General features: G+C 43.1%; 1 protein-coding gene across 4 annotated transcripts in view; it reads right to left on the bottom strand.

Annotated features, from left to right (window-relative positions):
- Positions 1-627: 627 nt before the first annotated feature.
- Positions 628-22,180, bottom strand: part of kif21b (kinesin family member 21B) — a 122,725-nt gene continuing 101,172 nt past the window's right edge. For 2 of the 4 annotated variants that reach the window (XR_013548849.1, XR_013548851.1), the window contains 8 exons: positions 20,843-20,979; positions 17,864-18,044; positions 15,796-15,960; positions 13,842-13,959; positions 11,721-11,891; positions 10,859-11,058; positions 7,918-8,068; positions 628-4,939 (listed from right to left, as the gene is read on the bottom strand). Coding sequence is in view for 1 of the 4 variants with exons in the window: in XM_078420724.1 (XP_078276850.1) it covers positions 4,852-4,939; positions 10,859-11,058; positions 11,721-11,891; positions 13,842-13,959; positions 15,796-15,960; positions 17,864-18,044; positions 20,843-20,979 (1,060 nt within the window). In the remaining 3 variants the exon portion in view is untranslated. The remainder of the gene's footprint in view (positions 4,940-7,917; positions 8,069-10,858; positions 11,059-11,720; positions 11,892-13,841; positions 13,960-15,795; positions 15,961-17,863; positions 18,045-20,842; positions 20,980-22,180) is intronic. The other 2 variants (XR_013548850.1, XM_078420724.1) reach the window with 2 other exon arrangements.

Genomic DNA, 22,180 nt, shown 5'->3' with positions numbered 1-22,180 from the left:
CTGCATCTTGCCTCTCCAACCCCTTAAGAATTTTATATGTTTCAATAAGATCCCCCCTCAGTCTTCTAAATTCCAGCGAGTTTAAGCCTAGTCTATCCAGTCTTTCTTCATATGAAAGTCCTGCCATCCCAGGGATCAATCTGGTGAACCTTCTCTGTACTCCCTCTAAGGCTAGAAGGTCTTTCCTCAGATTAGGAGACCAAAACTGTACACAATACTCCAGGTGCGGTCTCACCAAGGCCCTGTACAACTGCAGCAGAACCTCCCTGCTCCTATACTCAAATCCTCTTGCTATGAATGCTAACATACCATTCGCTTTCTTCACTGCCTGCTGCACCTGTACGCTTGCTTTCAATGACTGGTGCACCATGACACCCAGGTCACGTTGCATCTCCCCTTTTCCTAATTGGCCACCATTCAGGTAATACTCTGCTTTCCTGTTCTTGCCGCCAAAGTGGATAACCTCCAGAGAACACAAAGCATCTTATTGCAAACACCATCTAATTCAGACACCAGTGCAATGATAATAATGTGTTATATATTAATAACCATTGCCGTTTAACACTTTTATTTGAATGGAACAATATTTACATCTAACAATTATGTAACATCTTAAATAAATCTTTTTACATTAGATACAGTTTTTACATATTGTATTTCTAAAAAGGTCACAGCATAGTTTTTCTTTTACAGAAATGTACAGGTGAAACAGTACACCTATAAAGGCACTTTTTATTTTCACTGTGACCTTGTGATTAACACTGTTTCCAATATGGGTTGAATATCCGTCAGTATTTCTGAAAATGCAATTAACCTTGTCAAAGCTGACAAGCCCTCTGCCTCTCAATCTGTTCCATGGGAATTTTTTCTCAATTTTAAAGTAGACATTTCCAACGGTTTTCATGGAAATTTCAGGAAATAACTTAACAAAATGCAAGGGGTGTAGCCAAATATTAAGGCTTGATGCATGTTAAAAAGGCAAGCTGCATTTCCCACAGAAATTAGAGGTTTGAGGGCTGTAAAATGTGTTGATAAAGCGATGATTTCACCAACACATTCACATGCACGCTATTCTAAGTAACAAGTATCATATCTTGTACAATTCCTATACATTAAAACAATTATTTTCCTCACAACTAGAGAGCAAAGGATTCTCAAGGTCTTTGTTTTCACTGAATCCACTCCTAGGATTTCTTTACGAGATTGAGTTTAAATGAGACACCAAGTAATTTTCCCAGTACCCCAAACAAAAAGTAAGTTTGCAAAATTGCCAAACAAATTTCAATGAGTTTTAGCAATAACAGCTGAAGTCAATTAAAGCCTAAAAAATACTGTCAAGACAAACATACAACATATATCCAAAATACAGCAGTCACATTCACAACATTAGTTTGCCTACTACTGATGTCTAAATCTAATTATTTAACCACCCTTTCCTTTCAAAATAGTACTGACGTCAAGTCAAGTAGTGTCATGGAACACTGTTACAGCTTCATACTTTAAAGAGCACCGCAGGAATTGAAAGAGGAATTGTACTGATATTGACCCATGTATCAAAGCTGCAAGATACTTAACTGTGGGTATTATCAGTTTCAGTATTCCTTTTAGTTTCTTGAACATAAACTCGGTTGTACCACAGTAAGTTTTCAATTTGCCATCTACCACAATGCAATCAAAAACTACATTTCTATTTACCAGCAATTCTGAATTCTAGGCTTCAATAAGCAGTGGACAACAAATATTCAAGTCACAATTTAAATAGTCAACTCCTTTGAATGGCTCAGTATTTTGTTTATGGCACAGTACAGCAGTCAAATTATATTGAAGATATACACAAAATGCTGGAGTAACTCAGCGGGGACAGGCAGCATCTCTGGAGAGAAGGAATGGGTGACGTTTCGGGTCGAGACCCTTCTTCAGACTGATGTCAGGGGAGTGGGAGGTACACAGATAAGGAAGTGTATAAATAAGGAAGTGTAAGGTGTGAAAACAGGAGAGAGGGAATGCAGATCAAAGAAAATGTAGAAAAGATCATTGTTAATAGAAACATAGAAAATAGGTGCAGGAGGAGGCCATTCGGCCCTTCGAGCCATTCATTGTGACCATGGCTGATGGTCCACAATCAATAACCCGTGCCTGCCTTCTCCCCCTATCCCTTGATTCCAGTAGACCCTAGAGCTCTATCTAACTCTCTCTTAAATCCATCCAATGATTTGGCTGCCACTGCCCTCTGTGGCAGAGAATTCCACAAATATTAGTTGTTAGTTGGGACAAGGCAAACAGAGAAAAAATGCAGTCGGAGACAGTAAGACTGGTCGGAGAACTGGGAATTGGGAGGGGATGGAGAGAGAGGGAAAGCAAGGATTATTTGAAGTTAGAGAAGTCAATGTTCATACCGCTGGGGTGTAAGCTGCCCAGTGTAAGTTAAATCAAAGGTGTGACAAATTATATTACTATGTGTTTCAGAACACAATGGAACTGCAGATGCTGGTTTACCAAAAAGGACATAAAGTGCCAGAGTAACCCAGCGGGTCAGGCAGCACCTCTGGAGAACATGGATAGGCAACGATTTGGGTCAATAACCTTCTTCAGAAGAAAGTTCCCGACCCAAAATGTTCATGTTCTCCAGAGATGCTGCTTGACCCACTGGGGTACTCTGGCACTTTCTGGTAAACCAGCATCTGCAGTTCCTTGTGTCTTTAAGGTTTTAACAAGGATTCAATTCACTGGAGGACAATACCTTGGTCTGTAGGGCAAAAAATGAGATACAGCTCTGAAAATACATAAATAAGCCTCAATGACACAGGCAATTTAATTTTGTATAAAAGAGAGAAATCACAAAACATGGATCTTTCTGTTGCAGGGGAAAAAATTATATCCATCTAATTACAAAACACACTTTGTTCTGGACAAGTCACAGGTGGCCGAGCCAAGGAAGCTGTTCATTTGAACAAACACAATTCCACAGTTGTCACACTGCTGGTTTAAATAACTGACCCATAACCTCCCGTATTGTCTGCAAATTTTTGAATTGCAAAATGCCACAGGAAAAGATCCCTGAAAAGAATGTGTAAGAAAATAACTGCAGATGCTGGTACAAATCGAAGGTATTTCGATGTCTGAAGAAGGGTCTCGACCCGAAACGTCACCCATTCCTTCTCTCCTGAGATGCTGCCTGACCTGCTGAGTTACTCCAGCATTTTGTGAATAAATACCCCTGAAAAGAATGGTCATTCCTTAAGTATGTATCATCATTAATTTTAGCACAGAATTAACTGGTTTTGGAAATTAGATTCAGGAAGCGATAAAGTCCAGAGACGTTTAAAATCTTTGGATGATTCACCAAACCATTGACAATGGAAACCATCAAGAGCATTATAAGCAAATGAGTTTTGTTTGGATATCCAGTTCCATTTGGTCAGAAGTGAACATGTATATCGTAGAGGAAGAAATATAGAATTAAATGTAGAGATTGAAGATATATGATATGAATGATTGGAATATCTTATAGTCACTGCATCTGCAATAACTGCTGAGATTATTATTTACATTATCCAAATCAATAGACTTGGATAATGTAAATCATACCAAGCCCAAGGTTTTAAGACTGTATTTTTTTTTGCCTTTGAAATATGAATACCTCTGTTAAATTCATTGTCTTTAATGGTATTTCAAAACATCCCTCAAAGTAAATCTATAATTGAATACCCAGAACCACAATGTTTTTCATTAAGGATGAAGATAACTACTGTGGAAGATGTGCTGACATACCTTTATGAAAGTTATTTCCATCAGTTTAGCTCAACATTACAAAGGCGTTGGTGATCAGAGACAGCCAACTAGTCTAGATTTATTTGTATTAAGACCCTGAACTTGTGCATGTATCTAATAGATCTAGCAGTGCTTGTTATGGCAAAGACTAGTTTACGATTTATGATAATAGACATCATATCTGAAGGACGATGATTTTCATCCAAGCCACTGTCCTGTGAACCTGTCTCAGTAAAGCCAAATTAAGAACTCGCACCTGACCTCTTCATTGCAGAGAAGAAATGTTACTTATTGAAGTACGGTCGATTATCCATCATTTGGATAAGAACAACCAATCTGAGGTTCTGATTTTCCAGGAAGCATTCGTATAATAATGGCAGTGGCAGTACACTGGCCCTGTGAATATTTAGACCCGATAGTTCAGCCCGCATGGTCTCACAGTGTGAATGACAATATCTGATCGAAAGCAGCACTGTAAGATCATATCATTGTGCAGCCTGTTTAGTTTTCCTTTGGAAGAGTCACCAAACCATTGACAATGGAAACCATCTAGAGCAACATTGTCCTTGTCCAGCTTTGATGGTCCCGTTGACTAGAACTTGTTGGGTTTTCACATCCAAAGCCTGGTTCAAGATCTCCATTCTTCTTTGGTGGAAGTCATCACCTTCCAATTACAGTGCTGTGGCAAAATGAAGATTAGTGAATGTGAATCTGGAGGACGAGATCGCAGAAGGAATCTGCGGAATTATTAATAGTACATAGATCAATGTAGGAAATGAAACATAATTTTGTTCTTACATGTGCAGAAAAGGCACCAAGCCTTTGTCAGATTTACAAAGCTGCAGTGCGATTCAAAATGTCTGTTGCTATGACGATTTCACTGCTTGTGCTGTTGAGAATTATATTTGTGGTCCGATCCTTGCAAAAATGACTGCTCACAGTCCCTTTCTTGCTGCACAATAATTCCCAGTGGTGTTCTTCTTCGGCTGAGAAATCCAAGGCTGGATGGTTTCCAGTTCATTCTCTCATTGTTCTCCTCAAAGAATAGTTTGTGGCATTAACTGCACCCTTGGATGTTGGTCAGGACAGTTCCTGACCACTGCTTTTAATGTCCATAACGTACCCGTTTGTTAATCCTTTAGCATTCCAAGTTTTTATTCGACAATCACTGAAATAAATGGTAAAGACACTTTAAGAAATGAAATAACCACAGTCAGCTATCTTGGCTTCTCATCACAAATAAGAAACATTACGAACAATGTCCCATGCATAACAATTTCAGATCACTTGAAGACACTTTAACAAATCAAAGTGTCTTTATTTTGATAGACACTTTGTGGGCAGTGATCTCTATCTTTGCTTTTTATTACAAAATTAAATCAGATTACTTCACATCAGAAAATATCAAAAGGTCTCATAAAATCAAGGCAGCACAGGCACGAGGGCCAACCATACCCTATTTACAGATTCCACCTTGACATTTGTCAGCCGCTGAGCATTTTCAGCAGACTCGGCAGAACTTTGAAGAGACTTTAGCTTCTTCTGAATAGCCCTCAAGAGCCCAAACGGGGAAATGTCTTTCTCTTCCCTCTTTCTTTTGTACTTGTGCTTGCCTTGATTCTATTCATGCAAAATACTATCCAATTGATTGGAATAAACGCAAACCAAAGCTTTTCAATCTATCGTGGTGCACATGACAATAATAAACCCAAACCTAAACATTGACAGCCAACTCATCTCATCATTCTCCAGTCAAATACTTAATTTGGATTGGTGCTCTTTAGATTTCAGAGATTACAGCACGGAAAGAGGCCTTTATAGACAATAGGTGCAGGAGGAGGCCATTTGGCCCTTCGAGCCAGCGCCGCCATTCAATGTGATCATGGCTGATCATTCTCAATCAGTACACCGTTCCTGCCTTCTCCCCATACCCCCTGACTCCGCTATCCTGAAGAGCTCTATCTAGCTCTCTCTTGAATGCATTCTCTCTCTTGAATGCACAGAGAATTGGCCTCCACTGCCTTCTGAGGCAGAGAATTCCACAGATTCACAACTCTCTGACTGAAAAAGTTCTTCCTCATCTCAGTTCTAAATGGTGGCCCCTTGTTCTGGACTCCCCCAACATTGGGAACATGTTTCCCGCCTCTAACGTGTCCAACCCCTTAATAATCTTATACGTTTCGATAAGATCTCCTCTCGTCCTTCTTTCGGCCTACCGAGTTCATGCCGATCAGCGATCACCCTGTACACCAGCACGATCCCACACACCAGGGACAATTTTACAGAAGTCAATCAACCTAAAAACCTGCAAGTTTTTGGAGTGTAGGAGGAAACTGGAGCACCCGGAGAAAACTCACGTGGTCACAGGAACAATGTGCAAACTCCGTACACAGCACCTGTGGTCAGGATCGAACCTGGGTCTCTGGCGTTGTCAGGCAGCAACTCTCCCGCTGCACCACTGTGCCGCCCTACTCATTCCTATTTAAGGATAGGAAACTCTTAAGAGAGAGCTGGACCAAATGTGGGCAAATGCTGACTTAGATGGGGCCTCTTGGTCGGCATGGAGGAGTTAAACCAAAATGATGTTTCCGTGCTGTATGACTCCAGAACTCTAAAACACAACCAGATACGGGCCCAATTTCTTGATGGCATATTCTACTCATCCTTCCAAACTTCTAGCATTTAGTTGGTGTAACATTATAACTTTACCTCAAAACATGTGCATAAAATCAGGCCCAGTTAGTTGTAAGAGTAACACTATTCTTTTCTTAAGAGTAAGAATGTAATCAAATATATATTTGATTACATTCTTACTACTTTGGTATGATATTCTGGAAAGTCAAACTATGAATATAATCAAGAGGAAGTTTACAATGATAAACTTTAGTTTACAGAGAAATTTGAAATTGTAACATTTTCTCCATTTGTAAAGTAACATGGAAATAGATATGTGACTTTTACACAGTTTTAGTGCATAGGATAAAAGCATAGGATGTAAAATCATAGAGATTTGGATAATTTTTTAACAATTTTATCCTCTTCCCAGTCTTTCCATTATAATCTCCCCCTGCACTCGTTACATCCGTCAGATTGATGGCTGGAGTTATCAGATGTCATACACACAATCAAGGTGGAAATTAAAGGTGTGAAATTAAGTGGCTAATATCAAACCAGCATGTGTCCTTCTGCAGATTGAAGAGCCCTCACTAGTGTTACCTCGCACTTAGTCGGGATCCCTCGATTGTCAAGACACCCCACTTCACACAGATTTAAGATGGTGCCAAACACCATCGTCTTGGCATACGCGATCTCCCAGTGGCCGAACATTTTAACTCCCCTTCCCATTCCCGTACTGACCTGGGTCTCCTTCACTGTCAGAGTGGGGCCTCACGCATATTGGAGGTCAGCACCTCATATTTCGCTTGGGCAGCTTACAACCCAGCGATATGAATATTGATTTATCTAATTTCAAGAAACACTTGCATTCCCTCTCTCCACCCCTCCCCTCCCCCACTCTAGTCGTCCTGCTAGTTTCACTGTTCGTATCACTTTATCACCTCGTCCACAGCCAACAATGGACCATTGTGGGGTCTACCTTTCTAGAGTCATCGGTGCTGGTTTTGATTTGTTCTGAACCTTTACATATGTCTAGTTTCCCTCTCCCTTCTCAGTCTGAAGAAGGGACTCGACCCAAAATGTCACCTATTCCTTTTCTCCAGGGATGCTGCCCTGACCTGCTGAGTTACTCCAGCATTATGTGTCTATTGTAAGATGATGCTGTGTCATTGCAGTAACATCTGTGCCAATGCGCCTTGCTTGCCTCTGTGTTTGAAGGCTCTGAGAGGGAGTTCACAGTTCTAATGCCACAACTGGACCACCACCATCTTGGTTGATGTCCTTACATGGTCACCAATTCTCATTGTTGACATGGTCACCAATTGTTGACCATCAATTAAAGCACCGAAGAACGTAAATATCTAGAGATGAGTTGAACAAGAGCAATTGGGTTTTCAGATGAAATTAAATCCCGTTGGTAAAACGCTATACCGATTTTGAAAACCCACCGGGGCTTAATGTTCAACATGGCGCACATGGTTTCACGACTTTTGCTTTAATTAGAAAGTTTTAGTAGACAAACCACTGTACCGATGAGCAGCGAAGATGAACTAAATGCAGAGAAGAGCAGAAATCAGGGGTTTAAGGTATGCTACTGGCACGGCTCTTAATGGCAAGGACACGTCGAGGTAAACAAGGAGTAAGACCTGCCACATAATTCCATAGCTTTACCCGGCAATCACTGCAGCAGAAAGGAAAGAGACAAAAGAGACAGGTATAATGCAAGTCTGAAAGATGCAAGAGAGAGAAAAAGACGCAAGGACCAATAGTTGCCTGACTCCCGTCCCCTTTCATCTACATCCCTTCTCTCATCCCCTTTCATCTTTATTCCATGTTCATGTTATTGGATCAGAATTAGGCCATTCGGCCCATCAAGTCTACTTCATTCAAACATCCATCTTCCCCTCTCAACCCCAGTCTCTTGCCTTTCCCTATTACCCCTGACACCCTTAATAATCAAGAATATTTCAATCTGCGCCATAAAAATACCCAATGGCTTGGCCGCCCCAGGCTCTTCCATCCTCTGGCTTCACATTTCACACTTCTTCTCTTCTTATCTCACATCCTTCTGTCTCCTTTACATCTCTGGCTTTCAACCTTCAAATTAGATTTCACTGTTCTGTTTTGGGACATATGACAATAAAATACTCTTGACCTATCTGCCAATCAAACACCCCCTGCACCTGCATCCACCTATCACACACATACAAGGAACTGCAGATGTTGGTTTCCATAAAAAAGACACAGAGTGCTGGAGTAACTCAGTGGGTCAGGCAGCTTCTCTGGAGAACATGGATAAGCAACGATATGTTCCGAACCGGGACCCTTCTTCCTGAAACGTCACCGATGCACGTTCTCCTAGGATGTTGCCTGACCTGCTGAGCTACTCCAGCACTGTGATATTTTTTCCACATCACTTGCCTGGCTTTGTCCCCCACATCTCTTCCAGTTTCCCTCCCCCTCTACTACAATCAGTCATACGAAGGGTCCCAACCCCATCCATGTCCTCCAGAGATGCTGCCTGACCCACTGAGTTATTCCAGCACTTTGTCTTTTTTTTGTTGTAAACCAGCATCTGCAGTTCCTTGTGTCTACCAGAATGATCTCCTTTTTAATTATCCAATGATTGAATGAATACCGATGCTCTTTAGGAAAACATTATTGTGATAGAAAATAAGTCTGTCACCTTTCACCATCCTGTTAACAAAAGCAGCTAATAGTGTTAAGCTGGGTAAGACACAAGTAAAGCAACAGAAGACACTTTGGATGTATTCTGGATGGAGTCAACAGATGGATGATGCTAGGAAAATACTAAGATTTGTCAATTTATGCTGACCGTTCATGAAAGAACCTGATGGGAGATACCTAAGGTTGTTCTTGTTTCTAATGGTTATTGGAGAACGTGGTTGCTCAAAGACTTCCCAATTTTGGTTCTGGAGTAACTCAGTGTGTCAGGCAGCTGCCCTGGAAAACATGGAAAGGCGACTTTTCGGGTCGGGATCCTTCTTCAGACTCAGTCTGAAGTTCATAAATTATAGGAGCAGAATTTGGCCATTCGTGCCATCAAGTCTACCACAGCCATTCAATCATGGCTGATCCATCTTTCCCTCTCAACCCCATTCTCCTGCTTTCTCCCCATAACCCCTGACACCCGTACTAATCAAGAATCTATCAATCTCTGCCTTAAAAATATCCATTGACTTGGTCTCCACAGCCATCTGTGGCAATGAATTCCACAGATTCACCAACATCTGGCTAAAGAAATTCTTCCTCATAGATCTCAGAACCCTTTTGAAGAAAGTTCCAAAAAAAGTCAGAAAAGTTCTTCAGTCTGAAGGGTCCCGACCAGAAACATCATCTATCCATGTTCTCCAGAGATGCTGCCTGACCCATTGAGTTACTTCAGCACTTTGTGTCTTTTGCTGAAGATTCCGGCATCTGCAGTTCTTGGTGTCTACTCTGGTGCCAAATGTATGTTGTGAGCAGCACCTGGCCAATGAACATAAGAATGGTTGGGAAGTCTATCTGTCCCTGTGACACTGCCAGCTTTTACACCATGTAACTGTACAGGTGCTTATGACTCCCCATCACAAATGGAAGTCTCAAACATCTGTAAAGTCGATGGTCTCATTCAGGGCAGCTGTACTTCACCGAAACCAGTATCTGGGTGGGAGATCTCCCTGGTACAACTGTGTTGTGACATTCAGCTGCTAATCCGGTGGACCTGTGCATGTGGAATCGAAGGAACGCCCGTAGCTGAAGGATACAAGCAAACATGATTATTCAAATGTAATCCATTGGTTTAAGTGAATGGAACTGATGCAGCATAACACCTCAACGTTAAAATTAAACTCAAAAGATAAAGGATTTATTGCTCCAACCTCAGGAATCCAAAAGCAATCTTGTTCATAAATTCATACGTTCGAGAAGCACAATTAGGCCATTCGGCCCATCATACACCACCATTCAATCATGGCTGATCTATCTTTCCCAACCCCATTCTCCTGCTTTTGCCCCACAACCCCTGTCACCTGTGCCGATCAAGAATCTGTCAATCTCCGCCTTAAAAATATCCATTGACTTGGCCTCTACAGTCTTCTGTGACAATGTTCCCATTAAATTAAATAGATTAAATTTATCGTAACAGTTTAAAAAAAAAAGTGTTAATTTCTAATGGCAGTTTTTAAAATGCATCGCAAATGATAGGAAAACAAACCAAGACTGTCCATATTCTGAAACTTCTCCTCTACTTTCCCCGGCATAAAACAAGTGTTCCCTTTCTTGGCAAAGATGCTCGTAAATGATTTAAGTATTAATGCCACTCAATGTTATATCTTTGCACTGAAATGTTGTACCATTTATCCTTATCTGGGCTTGATTGTACAGGCTTGTATTGACTGGTTAGCTTGCAAACAGAAGCATTTCACTGTACCTCAGCACATGTGACAATCGTAAACTAAAGTAAACACACCTGGATGCAGTGAAAATCCTGCTGGAGTTTGTGCAGATGGCATTAATAGGACTGTCATGCCCTCTGATCTCACCCAGCAGTGTAAAGTTGTCGATGTTCCACACTTTAAGTATTCCCCCTCGGCAACCACTTAGCAACATGTCGCGGCCTGGGACAAATGCCAGCGCGCACACCCAATCTTTGTGAGCGTTCGGGATTTGCTAAATAAAATTAAAATAACATGAATACTTACTTTTACATGGAAATATAACAATTCCCATCACAATTTTTGAAGAAATACTCATCTAAGGAGATTTTTGTCATTTTATAACTTGCAATTTATTACACGGATAGGGAACTTTTAGAGGGACGTGGGCTTGACACGGGCAAATGGGACTAGAGTCGTATAACTCTAAGAAGAAATACTCGTATAAGGCGATTTTTGCCATTTTATATTTCGCAATTTATTACACGGGTAGGAAACGATTAGAGGGACGTGGGCTTAACACGGGCAAATGGGACCAGCTTCGAAGGAGAACTTGATCAGCATGGATAGGTTGGGTTGAAGGGCCTGTTTCCGTGTTGTTTGACTCTAATGCTACAATTTACAGAGCCTATTAACCTACAAACCTGCACGTCTTTGGAGTAAGAGAGGGGAAACCGGAGCACCCAGAGAAAACTCATGTGGTCACAGGGAGAACGTACAAACTCCGTACAGATAGCACCCGTAGTCAGGATTGAACCCGGGTCTCTGGTGCTGTAAGGCAACAACTCTACCGCTGTACCACTTGCTTTTATAGAAAATATAAATACATATTAAAAAAAGCATAAAGCTTATCTGGTCTCCTGTTTCAAAGGCAGAGTCAGGGATTCATTTGCGCACCTGTATTAGTTCTTGTCCTTCCAAGTCCCATTTTTTGATCCCATTGTCTCTCGATCCACTGAACAGGATGTCCCCATGGATTGCCAGGGATTCAATCCCGTCATAGTGTGGAGGCTCAAAATTATGTGTGGGACCAACATTTCCCAGAGTACTCTCAGCTATTTCAAACTTCTGCAGAGCAAATACATATTTGTTAGTACTTCAATATCTAAACATATTCCAAGGTCATTTAAAAGGAATTTATAGGGTGCTGCAGATTAAACTCTGATGAGATATCAGGCTAGAAATTTCAGATGCTGGAGTAACTCAGTGTGTCAGGCAGCATCTCTGGAGGACATGATGTTTTGGGTCAGGACCCTGGTTTAGATTGAATTTTTGGTAAACCAGCATCTGCAGCTCCTTGAATCCACATTTTCCTGCTCTGCACAAGTCTCGAGGTTTGCCTTCATTGAAGAGGTTCTCCTCCACTCTGGATCAGTCTGTAGGGTCCCGACCCGAAACATCACCTATCCAATGTTCTCCAGAGATGCTGCCTGACCTGCTGAGGTACTCGAGCACTTCATGTAAACCAGCATCTGCATTTCCTTGCTTCTAGAGGTTTTTGATGACTGAATGCTGGGAGCCTTGGAGTTCATCAGCGGGGAATGGATTCTGGAGGGATTGTTCAGATGACATTTCAATCTTGATAGAAATATATAAAACGATGAGAGGCACAGACAGGGTACCTTATCTGTGTAGACAGCCTGAACTATTTTACTCAGGTTGGAAATGTCAAAGTCTAGAGGACACAACTTTAAGGTGAGAGGGGAAAGTTTAAGGGAGATGTGTTTCTTTTACACAGAGAATGGTGGGTGCCTTGAACACACTGCCAGGGTGGTTTGTGGAGGCAGATGCGATGGTGACTTTTAAGAGGCTTTGAGATAGGCACATGGATGGGGGGATGTGGATCATGTGCAGGCAGAAGGGATTAGTTTAACCACCATGTTCAGTGTGGACATTGTGGGCCGAAGGGCCTGTTCCTGTGCTATACTATTCTATGAATCTAAAAAGGGGTATGTGGTGAGTCTCCACCTAGTTCCTATGTTCTTGTAATCTCACTTGTTAATCTTTTCCGTAATCAGAGCAGTACGTGATACCGATCATGAGAAGGCTGAGTCTGAAGAAGAGTCCCGACCTGAAACGTTGTCTCTCTATTCAATAGACAATAGGTGCAGGAGTAGGCCATTCGGCCCTTCGAGCCAGCACCGCCATTCAATGTGATCATGGCTGATCATTCTCAATCAGTACCCCGTTCCTGCCTTCTCTCCATACCCCCTGACTCCGCTGTCCTTAAGAGCTCTCTCTTGAATGCATTCAGAGAATTGGCCTCCACTGCCTTCTGAGGCAGAGAATTCCACAGATTCACAACTCTCTGACTGAAAAAGTTTTTCCTCATCTCAGTTCTAAATGGCCTACCCCTTATTCTTAAACTGTGGCCCCTGGTTCTAGACTCCCCCAACATTGGGAACATGTTTCCTGCCTCTAACATGTCCAACCCCTTAATAATCTTATACGTTTCGATAAGATCCCCTCTCATCCCTCTAAATTCCAGTGTATACAAGCCTAGTCGCTCCAGTCTTTCAACATATGACAGTCCCGCCATTCCGGGAATTAACCTAGTAAACCTACGCTGCACGCCCTCAATAGCAAGAATATCCTCCTCAAATTTGGAGACCAAAACTGCACACAGTACTCCAGGTGCGGTCTCACTAGGGCTCTGTACAACTGCAGAAGGACCTCTTTGCTCCGATACTCAACTCTTCTTGTTATGAAGGCCAACATTCCATTGGCTTTCTTCACTGCCTGCTGTACCTGCATGCTTCCTTTCAGTGACTCCACAGATGCTGCTTGACCCGCTGAGTTCCTCCAGCAGATAGACACAAAATGCTGGAGTGACTCAGCGGGTCAGGCAGCATCTCTGGAGAAAAGGAATAGATGACATTTCGGCTCGGAACCCTTCTTCAGACTGAATGAGAAAGGTCCTCCAGCACTTTGTGTTTTAGATATCATGAAGGATTGCTTCAGGGAACAGGGGGAGGGTGTAGTTCGGAAAGAGGAGCTTTGGATGATAAAAAACCTTACCTTCACATAATGGTCTTTCGAGCCAGTGATGACCAGATCATGTTTAGCCGCTGATCTCTCCACCGTGAGGCACATCACAGGACCAATGTGACCCATGAGTTTCCCCACCGGTTGAATTCTGTAACAACGAGTAAGAGAGAAATTAGTACCAGCTGAAGGAAGAACTGTACATGGGAGGGTCCCGATCCAAAATGTCTCTCTTCCATTTCCTCCACTGACCGGCCCTAAGCTTTCTCCCTGAGCTCGGGTTCCTCCCACATTTCAAAGACCTGCACGTTTGTAGGCTTAATTGGCTTCTGTAACTCCCAGTTCATCCAGCACTTTGTGTTTTGTTCAAGATTCCAGAATCTGCAGTTCCTTGTGTCTTCCAGGTCTCTGATATTCTGCATGTAAACCCTGTGTGTCCTTCAATAGGTTTCCAAAGAACCAAATACCTCCTTCTACCCTGAGGAGGCGCCATTCTGCAAGAATGCCAACATCTAAATCGCCACTTCAAGGGCAAAGTGAGATATCCTTTCTTAGAAATAAATCAAACCCATTGAAAATGTCACATTATACAATTTCATTCTTAGAATCCATGCTAACTTGTCTGTGAGATTGTACTGGGCAGATTTCTTTAGTGGTCAGCAAACACTGTGAGGATGTCATATTAGGGCAGGAATTTATTTGACCATGAAACACAGGAAGAATAGTGCCCTTGTCAAGACTTGCACAAGAGTTTGGTTGTAATTGTATTTCAATGCACATGTTGCCTGTCTTCCTAAATGGTAATAACCGCAGAGTTCTGAAGTACTGTCAAAGACAAATTGCTGCATATTTATTTTAGTTTAGTTTATTGTCACATGTGCTGAGGTACAGTGCAAAGCTTTTTTTGTTGCCTGCTATTCATTCAGTGGAAAGGCTACACACTATTACAATCAAGCTGTCCAGTGCACAGATACCGGATGAAGAGAATAACGTTCAGTGAAAGATAAAGTCCAGTAAAGTTCGAGGGTCTCCAATGAGGTAAAAAGGAGGTCAGGACCACTCTCTAGTTGGTGAGAGGACGGATCAGATGCCCGATAACAGCTGGGACGAAACTGTCCCTGAATCTGGGAATATTTTAGAGTTTCAAAAACTCTTTGTTGTTGCCACCCCATCTAACAAGTGGGGTGATGCCATTACACCACTCATGTGCCGGGGAGATAGTGCAACAACTTCTGAAGTCAAGAGTTGGAGCCCAGCATAAACGATCGAAAAACATAGCCCAGTACAGTCACACAGTGGTAGAGTTGCTGCCTGACAACGCCAGAGACCCTGGTTTAATCTTGACAACGGGTGGTCTCTGTACGGGTTTGTACGTTCTCCTTGTGACCATGTGGGTTTTCTCCGGGAGATCCGGTTTCCTCCCACATTTCAAAGACGTGCAGGTATAGAGGTTAATTGCCTTGTGCAAATTTTGCCCTTAGTGGGCAGGATTGCACGAGTATACAGGTTGGCTGGCATGGACTGGGTGGGCCAAAGAGCCTGTGACCACTCTGTACCTCTAAACTAAACTAAGTTGATAACATATTGCAAAATATTCACAAACTATGAACCAATATTTATCAGGCAACTGAACCAGCCTATCACCAACTGGAGACCGGTCCTGAGCTGCCATCTGCGTCATTGGAGTCCCTTGGACTATCTTTAATTGGACTTTATCTTGCACTGAACATTATTCCCTTTATCCTGTATCTGTATACTGTGGACGGCTCGATTGTAATCATGTGTAGTCCTTCCACTGACTAGTTAGCAATACAACAAAAGCTTTTCACTTGTGCCTCTATAAACGTGACAATAAACTAAACCAAACTAAAACAGTTACTTGTTTTTCCCATTCCCCAAAATAATTAATTACATTCGCTGACAGACAATAAAACTCGTTCCCTTACTATGGAAAAATAATGAAGTATGTTCGGGCAAAGCGCCTTACTTCTTAAGGTCCCAGATGCGAACGGAGTTGCCAGTTGCAGCGTAGAGGAGAGTGCCCGTGGGGTTCAGCGCAATCTGGTTGATCTGGTGTTCGCCTTGTGCAATGCTCACCGTGCGACTGACTGTTCCTGTACATGCATCACCTGCAGTTACTTGACCAGAGGATCTGATCACAGGAAAAAACAGACACTTATTAGTCTTCAAATGTTAATGCCCCGGTCATCTATATACTAAAACTCTCGTTTGTTTGTTTGTTTGTTCCTGAACTACAGCCAAAGCGGTACACGATAGCGTGACAATTTTAGGCCCACCTTACTCACCACCTTACTTACTGGTGCTAATGGAAGAAGTCTCATTGAAATCAGTTATATTTTTAAAGTTATTCACATTTTAAAGTTTAAATCTATCTCCTATGGAGGGAGGGAGGGAGGAAGGGAGGGGGGAGGATAAGGGGGGTTGAGGGGGATGGAATGAGGTGGGGAAGAGGGGAGCGGGAAGGGAGGAGAGGGGAGAGAGAGGGGGGAGGGGGAAGGGAGAAGGGGAGGGGGGAGGGGGAGGGGGGGGGGAGAGGGGAGGGGGGGGCGGGGGAAGAGGGGATGCTGTACCAATGCAGGAGAGGTTTGGGCCCAACGGGTTCACTTGGTGTAGTCTCCTTTAAACTTTCCCCCCTCTCATCTTATAGCCTTCTAGTGTTAGTCATTTCCATCCTGGGGAAAAAGCCTCTGACTGACTACTGGGCAATGGTGTTAAAAAAACAAACTAGTCCTAGGCAAGGTAAATGTTGAACTTTTAACTTTGCCATTGTCACCTTAAAGCTATGCCTTCTAGTCTTTGACATTCCATCCTGGAAGAAAAGGTTCTTACTGTCTACCCCAACTCTGCCTCTCATAATTTGATGTACTTCTATCAAGCCTCCCCTCAATCTCTGGCATTCCAGAGAAAACAATCCAAGTCTCTCCAACCCCTCCCTGTTGTCGAAACGCCCAATTATAATCACACCAATGCAAGCGACAAAACCCAACCCCCGACCTCCGGAATTCCCTCTGTAAACATCTTCAGCTCACTACCTTTCCCTTTCCCCTCAAACCTTTCCTGAAAAGTGACCACATTTGGAGTATTGTGTTCAGTTTTGGTCACTCGATATAGGAAAGATGACAAATAGAGTTCAGGACCTGAATAGTTCAGGGAAGATTTACAAACACATTACCTCGACTTGAGGGTACGAGCTGAAGGGAGAGGTCGGGCAGGCACTGGCTTTATTTCTTGGAGCACAAGAGGCTGAGGGGTGATCTGATAGAGGCGTATAAATTCACGAGGGGAAAAGATAGGGTGAATGCACAGAGTCTTTTTCTCAGGGAAAGGGAATCACCACCCTTTGTGTAAAATATTCGGCCCCACACACCTCCTTTACAATCTGCCCTTCTCACCGTAAGACTATGGCCTCTAGTATTTAGTATTTTCATCCTGGGAAAAAGGTACTGACTGTAATTAAACTGAGTAAGATTAAACGGAATATTCTGCAGGTTTAGTGTACGGTAATTTCCACAGTAGGAAATGTAACCACAAATGAAACATCCCCCTCTCCAAACAAGACATCGTCAAAGCCGCAACATCATCTCTCACAGGTGGACACATGCCAACATAGTGCAGGAAATTGAACTTTGGAATACAAACACATTCACTCAGAAGACAGCCCAACATTTCGTGGAATGTAAAAAGACTGGGTGATCTGAATAAATGAACCTTGTATCATCTTTCTCATAAATTTACTGATGACCCTAAAGCTTTAGCAACATCTAAGACCATACGACATAGGAGCAGAATTGGGCCATTTAGTTCATTGGGTCTACTCCAACAATTAATCATATTTCCCTCCCAACCCCATTCTCCTGCCTTCTCCCATAACCTTGGACGCCCATACTAATCAAGAAATATCAATCTCTGCATTAAAAAAGACCCAATGCCTTGGCATCTTACAGCCAGCACATCCTCTGATCGGGGTCCAAAATTGCTCAGACACTGCTGCAAATGGGTGTTCTATTAGACGATAAGATGGAGAAAACTCTTACGTTAGTGTCTTGATGCATTTAGGAGTGTCTCGGATATCCCAGACTTTGATGTACGATGTAGACACAGTGAACACAAGGCTGGAGTAACCGCAGTATTTGACCGAGACCACATTGTTCGGATGACCTTTCAGGGTACTGATTTCCTGTCCCGTGGCCAGATTCCACACTTTGCAGGTCCGATCTAATGCAGGTACAGAGCACAAACCCACAGGAAGCTCAGAAATCAAGAAGCAGGATATTTTTCATTATTCAACAAGATTCAAAGCAAATTTAAACAATATAAAGGGCGGCCTAGTGGTAAAACTGGTAGAGCTACTGCCTTACAGCGCCAGAGACCTGGGTTCGATCCTGACCTCGAGTGCTGTCTGCACGTGGCGTCTGCACGTTCTCACTGTGACAGCCTGGGATTCCTCCACGCGCTCTGGTTTCCACCCACATTCCAAAGATGTGTGGGTTTATATGTTAATGAGCCTCTGCAAATTGCCTCTAGTGCATAGGGAGTGGATGGGAAAGTGGGGCAGCACAGAACTAGTGTGAATGGGTGATGGATAATTAGCACAGACCCGATGGGCCAAAGGGCCTGTTTCCATGTTGTATCTCGAAACTAAATTTGATCTCTATTTTAATGTTGGAAAACATAACAGGAAAACAGCATGGGAACAGGCACTTTGGCCGGCTGATTCCACGCCGACCAGCGATCTCCCCTTACACTAGCACTATCCTACACACTAGGGACAATTTACAATTTACAGACGCCAATTAACCTACAAACCTGTACATCTTTGGAGAATGGGAGGAAACTGGAGCACCCGGAGTAAATCCATGTGGTCCAAAGGAGAACGTACAAACTTCGTACAGACAGCACCCATAGTAGTGATTGAACCCGGGTCTCTGGCGCTGTAAGGCAGCAACTCTTCTGCCGTGCCACCCACAATTTGGACACAGAGATTTTGTTGATCGCATCCTTCAATAGACAATAGACAATAGGTGCAGGAGGCGGCCATTCGGCCCTTCGAGCCAGCACCGCCATTCAATGTGATCATGGCTGATCATTCTCAATCAGTACCTCGTTCCTGCCTTCTCCCCATACCCCCTGACTCCGCTATCCTTAAGATCTCTATCTAGCTCTCCATTTCACTCTCATATGCAGGCTGTGCCATTGATCATGTAACAGGCCACTGAACATCACAACGGGGACGATTTATACAAAACGTCTATTTTTCATTGATTACAGCAATTATTTTTAAATCATGCAGTTCTTTGATTTTACCATTACTTGTGTTTAATAGCACATTGCAAATGCTGCTTAGAATTATTTTTTTCCAACGTCATAATTGTAAGCCACAAAAACCCCAGAAATATATGTCTCAGCCTTCACAGTTATTACTTTGATGCAGTGTTGGTGTGACGTGACTAGCAGCATGGTAACACAGAACAGTACAGCGCAGGAAAGGCCCTTCGGCCCACCATGTCTGTGCTGAACATGATGCCAAGTTAGTCTCCTCTGTTTGCCCATCCTTCCACTCCCTGCATATCCAAATACCTATATAAATGCCACTATTGTATCTGCCTCCACCACCACCCCTGGCAACGAGTTCCTGGCACCCACCCACCACTCACTATGTGAAAAATACCTGCCCCGCATATCTGCTTTAAACTTTGCCCCTTTCATTTTAAAGCTGTGTCCTCTAATTTCGTTTGGAGATATAGCGTGAAAATGGGCCCTTTGGCCCACCAAGTCCACATCGATCACCTGTACACTAGTTCTATATTGTCCCACTTTCGCATCCTACACACTGGGGGGAATTTACAGAAGCCAATTAACCTACAAGCCCCCACGTGTTTGGGATGTGGGAGGAAACTGGAGTACTGGGTGGAAACCCATGTGGTCACAGGGAGAACGTGCAAACTCCGTACAGGCAGCAACCGAGGTCAGGATCGAACCTGGGTCTCCGGCGCAGTGAGGCAGCAGCTCTACCGCTGCACCACGGTCTCTGCTTATCACGTTCTACTCTCTCATAGCAGATGTCATGTGTCAAGAAGTGTGCCATAATCACACTGTTAACCAACTGTGAGGCATGCACATTCTTGTTTGTGTTCAATGTTAGTTTGCTATTTCATGGACAGCTAGGCGGAGATGACAAAACGGTGTGCACATGGAATTATGAAGATTTGTTTGTTTGTTGTACAGTATGATAACCAAACGTATGGCACACTGGCACAGCGGTAGAGTCGCTGCCTTACAGAGCCAGAGACCTGGGTTCCATCCTGACTACTGGTGCTGGCTGTAGTTTGTACGTTCTTCCATTGAATGTGTGTGTATTGCTTTAGAAACATAGAAAATAGTTGCAGGAGTAGGCAATTTGACCCTTTAAGCCATTCAACATGATCATGGCTAATCATCCAAAATCAGTACCCCGTTCGTGCTTTTTCCCCATATTCCCTGGATATCAGTTGCTGCCTCCTCCCGCCATGAGGAGGAATTTCTCTAGCCGGAGGGTGGTGAATCTGTGGAATTCATTGCTGTGGAGACCGTCAATGGGTATTTTTAAAGGGATGTTTGACAGGTTCTTGATTAGTAAGGGCGTCGAAGGTTACAGGGAGAAGGCAGAAGAATGGGGTTGAGAGGGAAAGAACAGCAATGATTGAATGGCGGAGTTGGAAAAGCACGGTGGTGCAGTGGTAGAGATGCTGCCTCACAGCACCACAAACTCGGGTTCGATCGGTATGGAGTTTGTACGTTTTCCCCGTGACCGCGTGGCTTTTCACCGGGTGGTTCGGTTTCCTCCCACACTCCAAAGAAGTACAGGGTAGTAGGTTAATTAGCTTCGGTAAAGATTGTAAGGTATCCCTAGTGTGTAGGACACTGCTAGTTTATGGCGGGGACTCGGTCGGCCGAAGGGCCTATTTCCACGCTGTATCTCTAAACTAAATTAAACTAAACGAATGGCCTAATTTCGCACCCTATGAACTTATTACCTTTTGAGCCGGTGAACAGCAGGTCACTGGTTGCATCAAGACACAGCACAGGTTTAGAATGTCCTTCAGCAACTGAAATGCACTGGAGTGGGGCAGTCCTGCCCCCCTTCGTACCACCGACCGGATTAATAACACCCCTGAAGAAGAAACAGACAAAGTAAGTAAATACTTGCAACCTGAGACTTCTTCTCATGGCCGTGACTGGTGTATTTAGAAATGGATTGTACTGAATGTCAAGGTATTAATTCACAAAATGCTGGAGTAACTCAGCAGGTCAGGCAGCATCTCGGGAGAGAAGGAATGGGTGACGTTTCGGGTCGAGACCCTTCTGCCTGACCTGCTGAGTTACTCCAGCATTTTGTGAATTAATAACTTCGATTTGTACCAGCATCTGCAGTTATTTTCTTATAGTACTGAATATCAAAGTGCCTTTTAATGTTAAAGATAAGGAACTGCAGATGCTGGTTCACACAAAAGGGCACAAATTGCTGGAGTAATTCAGCAGGTCAGGTAGTATCTCTGGAGAACATGGAGACGTGACATTTTAGATTGGGATCCTTCTGACTCCACCATTGGAGACCACACAGTTTAAAGAAGTGTCCCGACCCGAAATGTCACCTAGCCAAGTTCTCCAGAGATGCTGCCTGAACCGTTGAGTTACTCCAGCACTTTATTTCCTTTTGCCTTTGATGTTCCTTCCATTTTCCCACATGAAGGCTGATCACTTACTCAAACATCTCAATATTCTTCCTGTTTAGCCATTTACAACCTTCAGTGCAAATCAGCACAAAATGCAGATCATTTTTCGAGAGTAAATGATTATCCATTTCCATACACTTGTTACGAGACAACTAAATGAGCTTGTATTAATACATTATTGTAAAAGAAAATATTAAATTTTCTATAAAGCAAACACTTTTGCCAAATGATAAAATTCATGCAACACCTAACAACTTGCATGCAATGTCATTGATATGCATTGATGTTACAGTATGATAACCAAACGTATGGCACACTGGCACAGCGGTGGAGTCGCTGCCTTACAGAGACCTGGGTTCCATCTTGACTATGGGTGCTGGCTGTACAGAGTTTGTACGTTCTTCCGTTGACTGCGTGGGTTTTTTCCGGGTGCTCCGGTTTCATCGTACGCTTCAAAGACGTTCAGGTTTCTAGGTTAATTGGCTTCTGAAACTGTCCCTAATGTGTAATATAGAACTAGTGTACGAGCAATCGCTGGTCAGCAAGGACTCAGTGGCTGAAGGGCATGTTTCCACGTTGTGTCTCCAAAACTAAAAACACTAAAACCAAAGTCTTGTGCCACTAATGGCATTCACTGGG

This window comes from Rhinoraja longicauda, chromosome 24 (assembly GCF_053455715.1).
Source record: "Rhinoraja longicauda isolate Sanriku21f chromosome 24, sRhiLon1.1, whole genome shotgun sequence".
In the NCBI taxonomy this organism is placed as follows: Eukaryota; Metazoa; Chordata; class Chondrichthyes; order Rajiformes; family Arhynchobatidae; genus Rhinoraja; species Rhinoraja longicauda.
The sequence above is the reverse complement of the archived record's forward strand: the minus strand, read 5'-3'. Positions and strand labels throughout refer to the sequence as shown.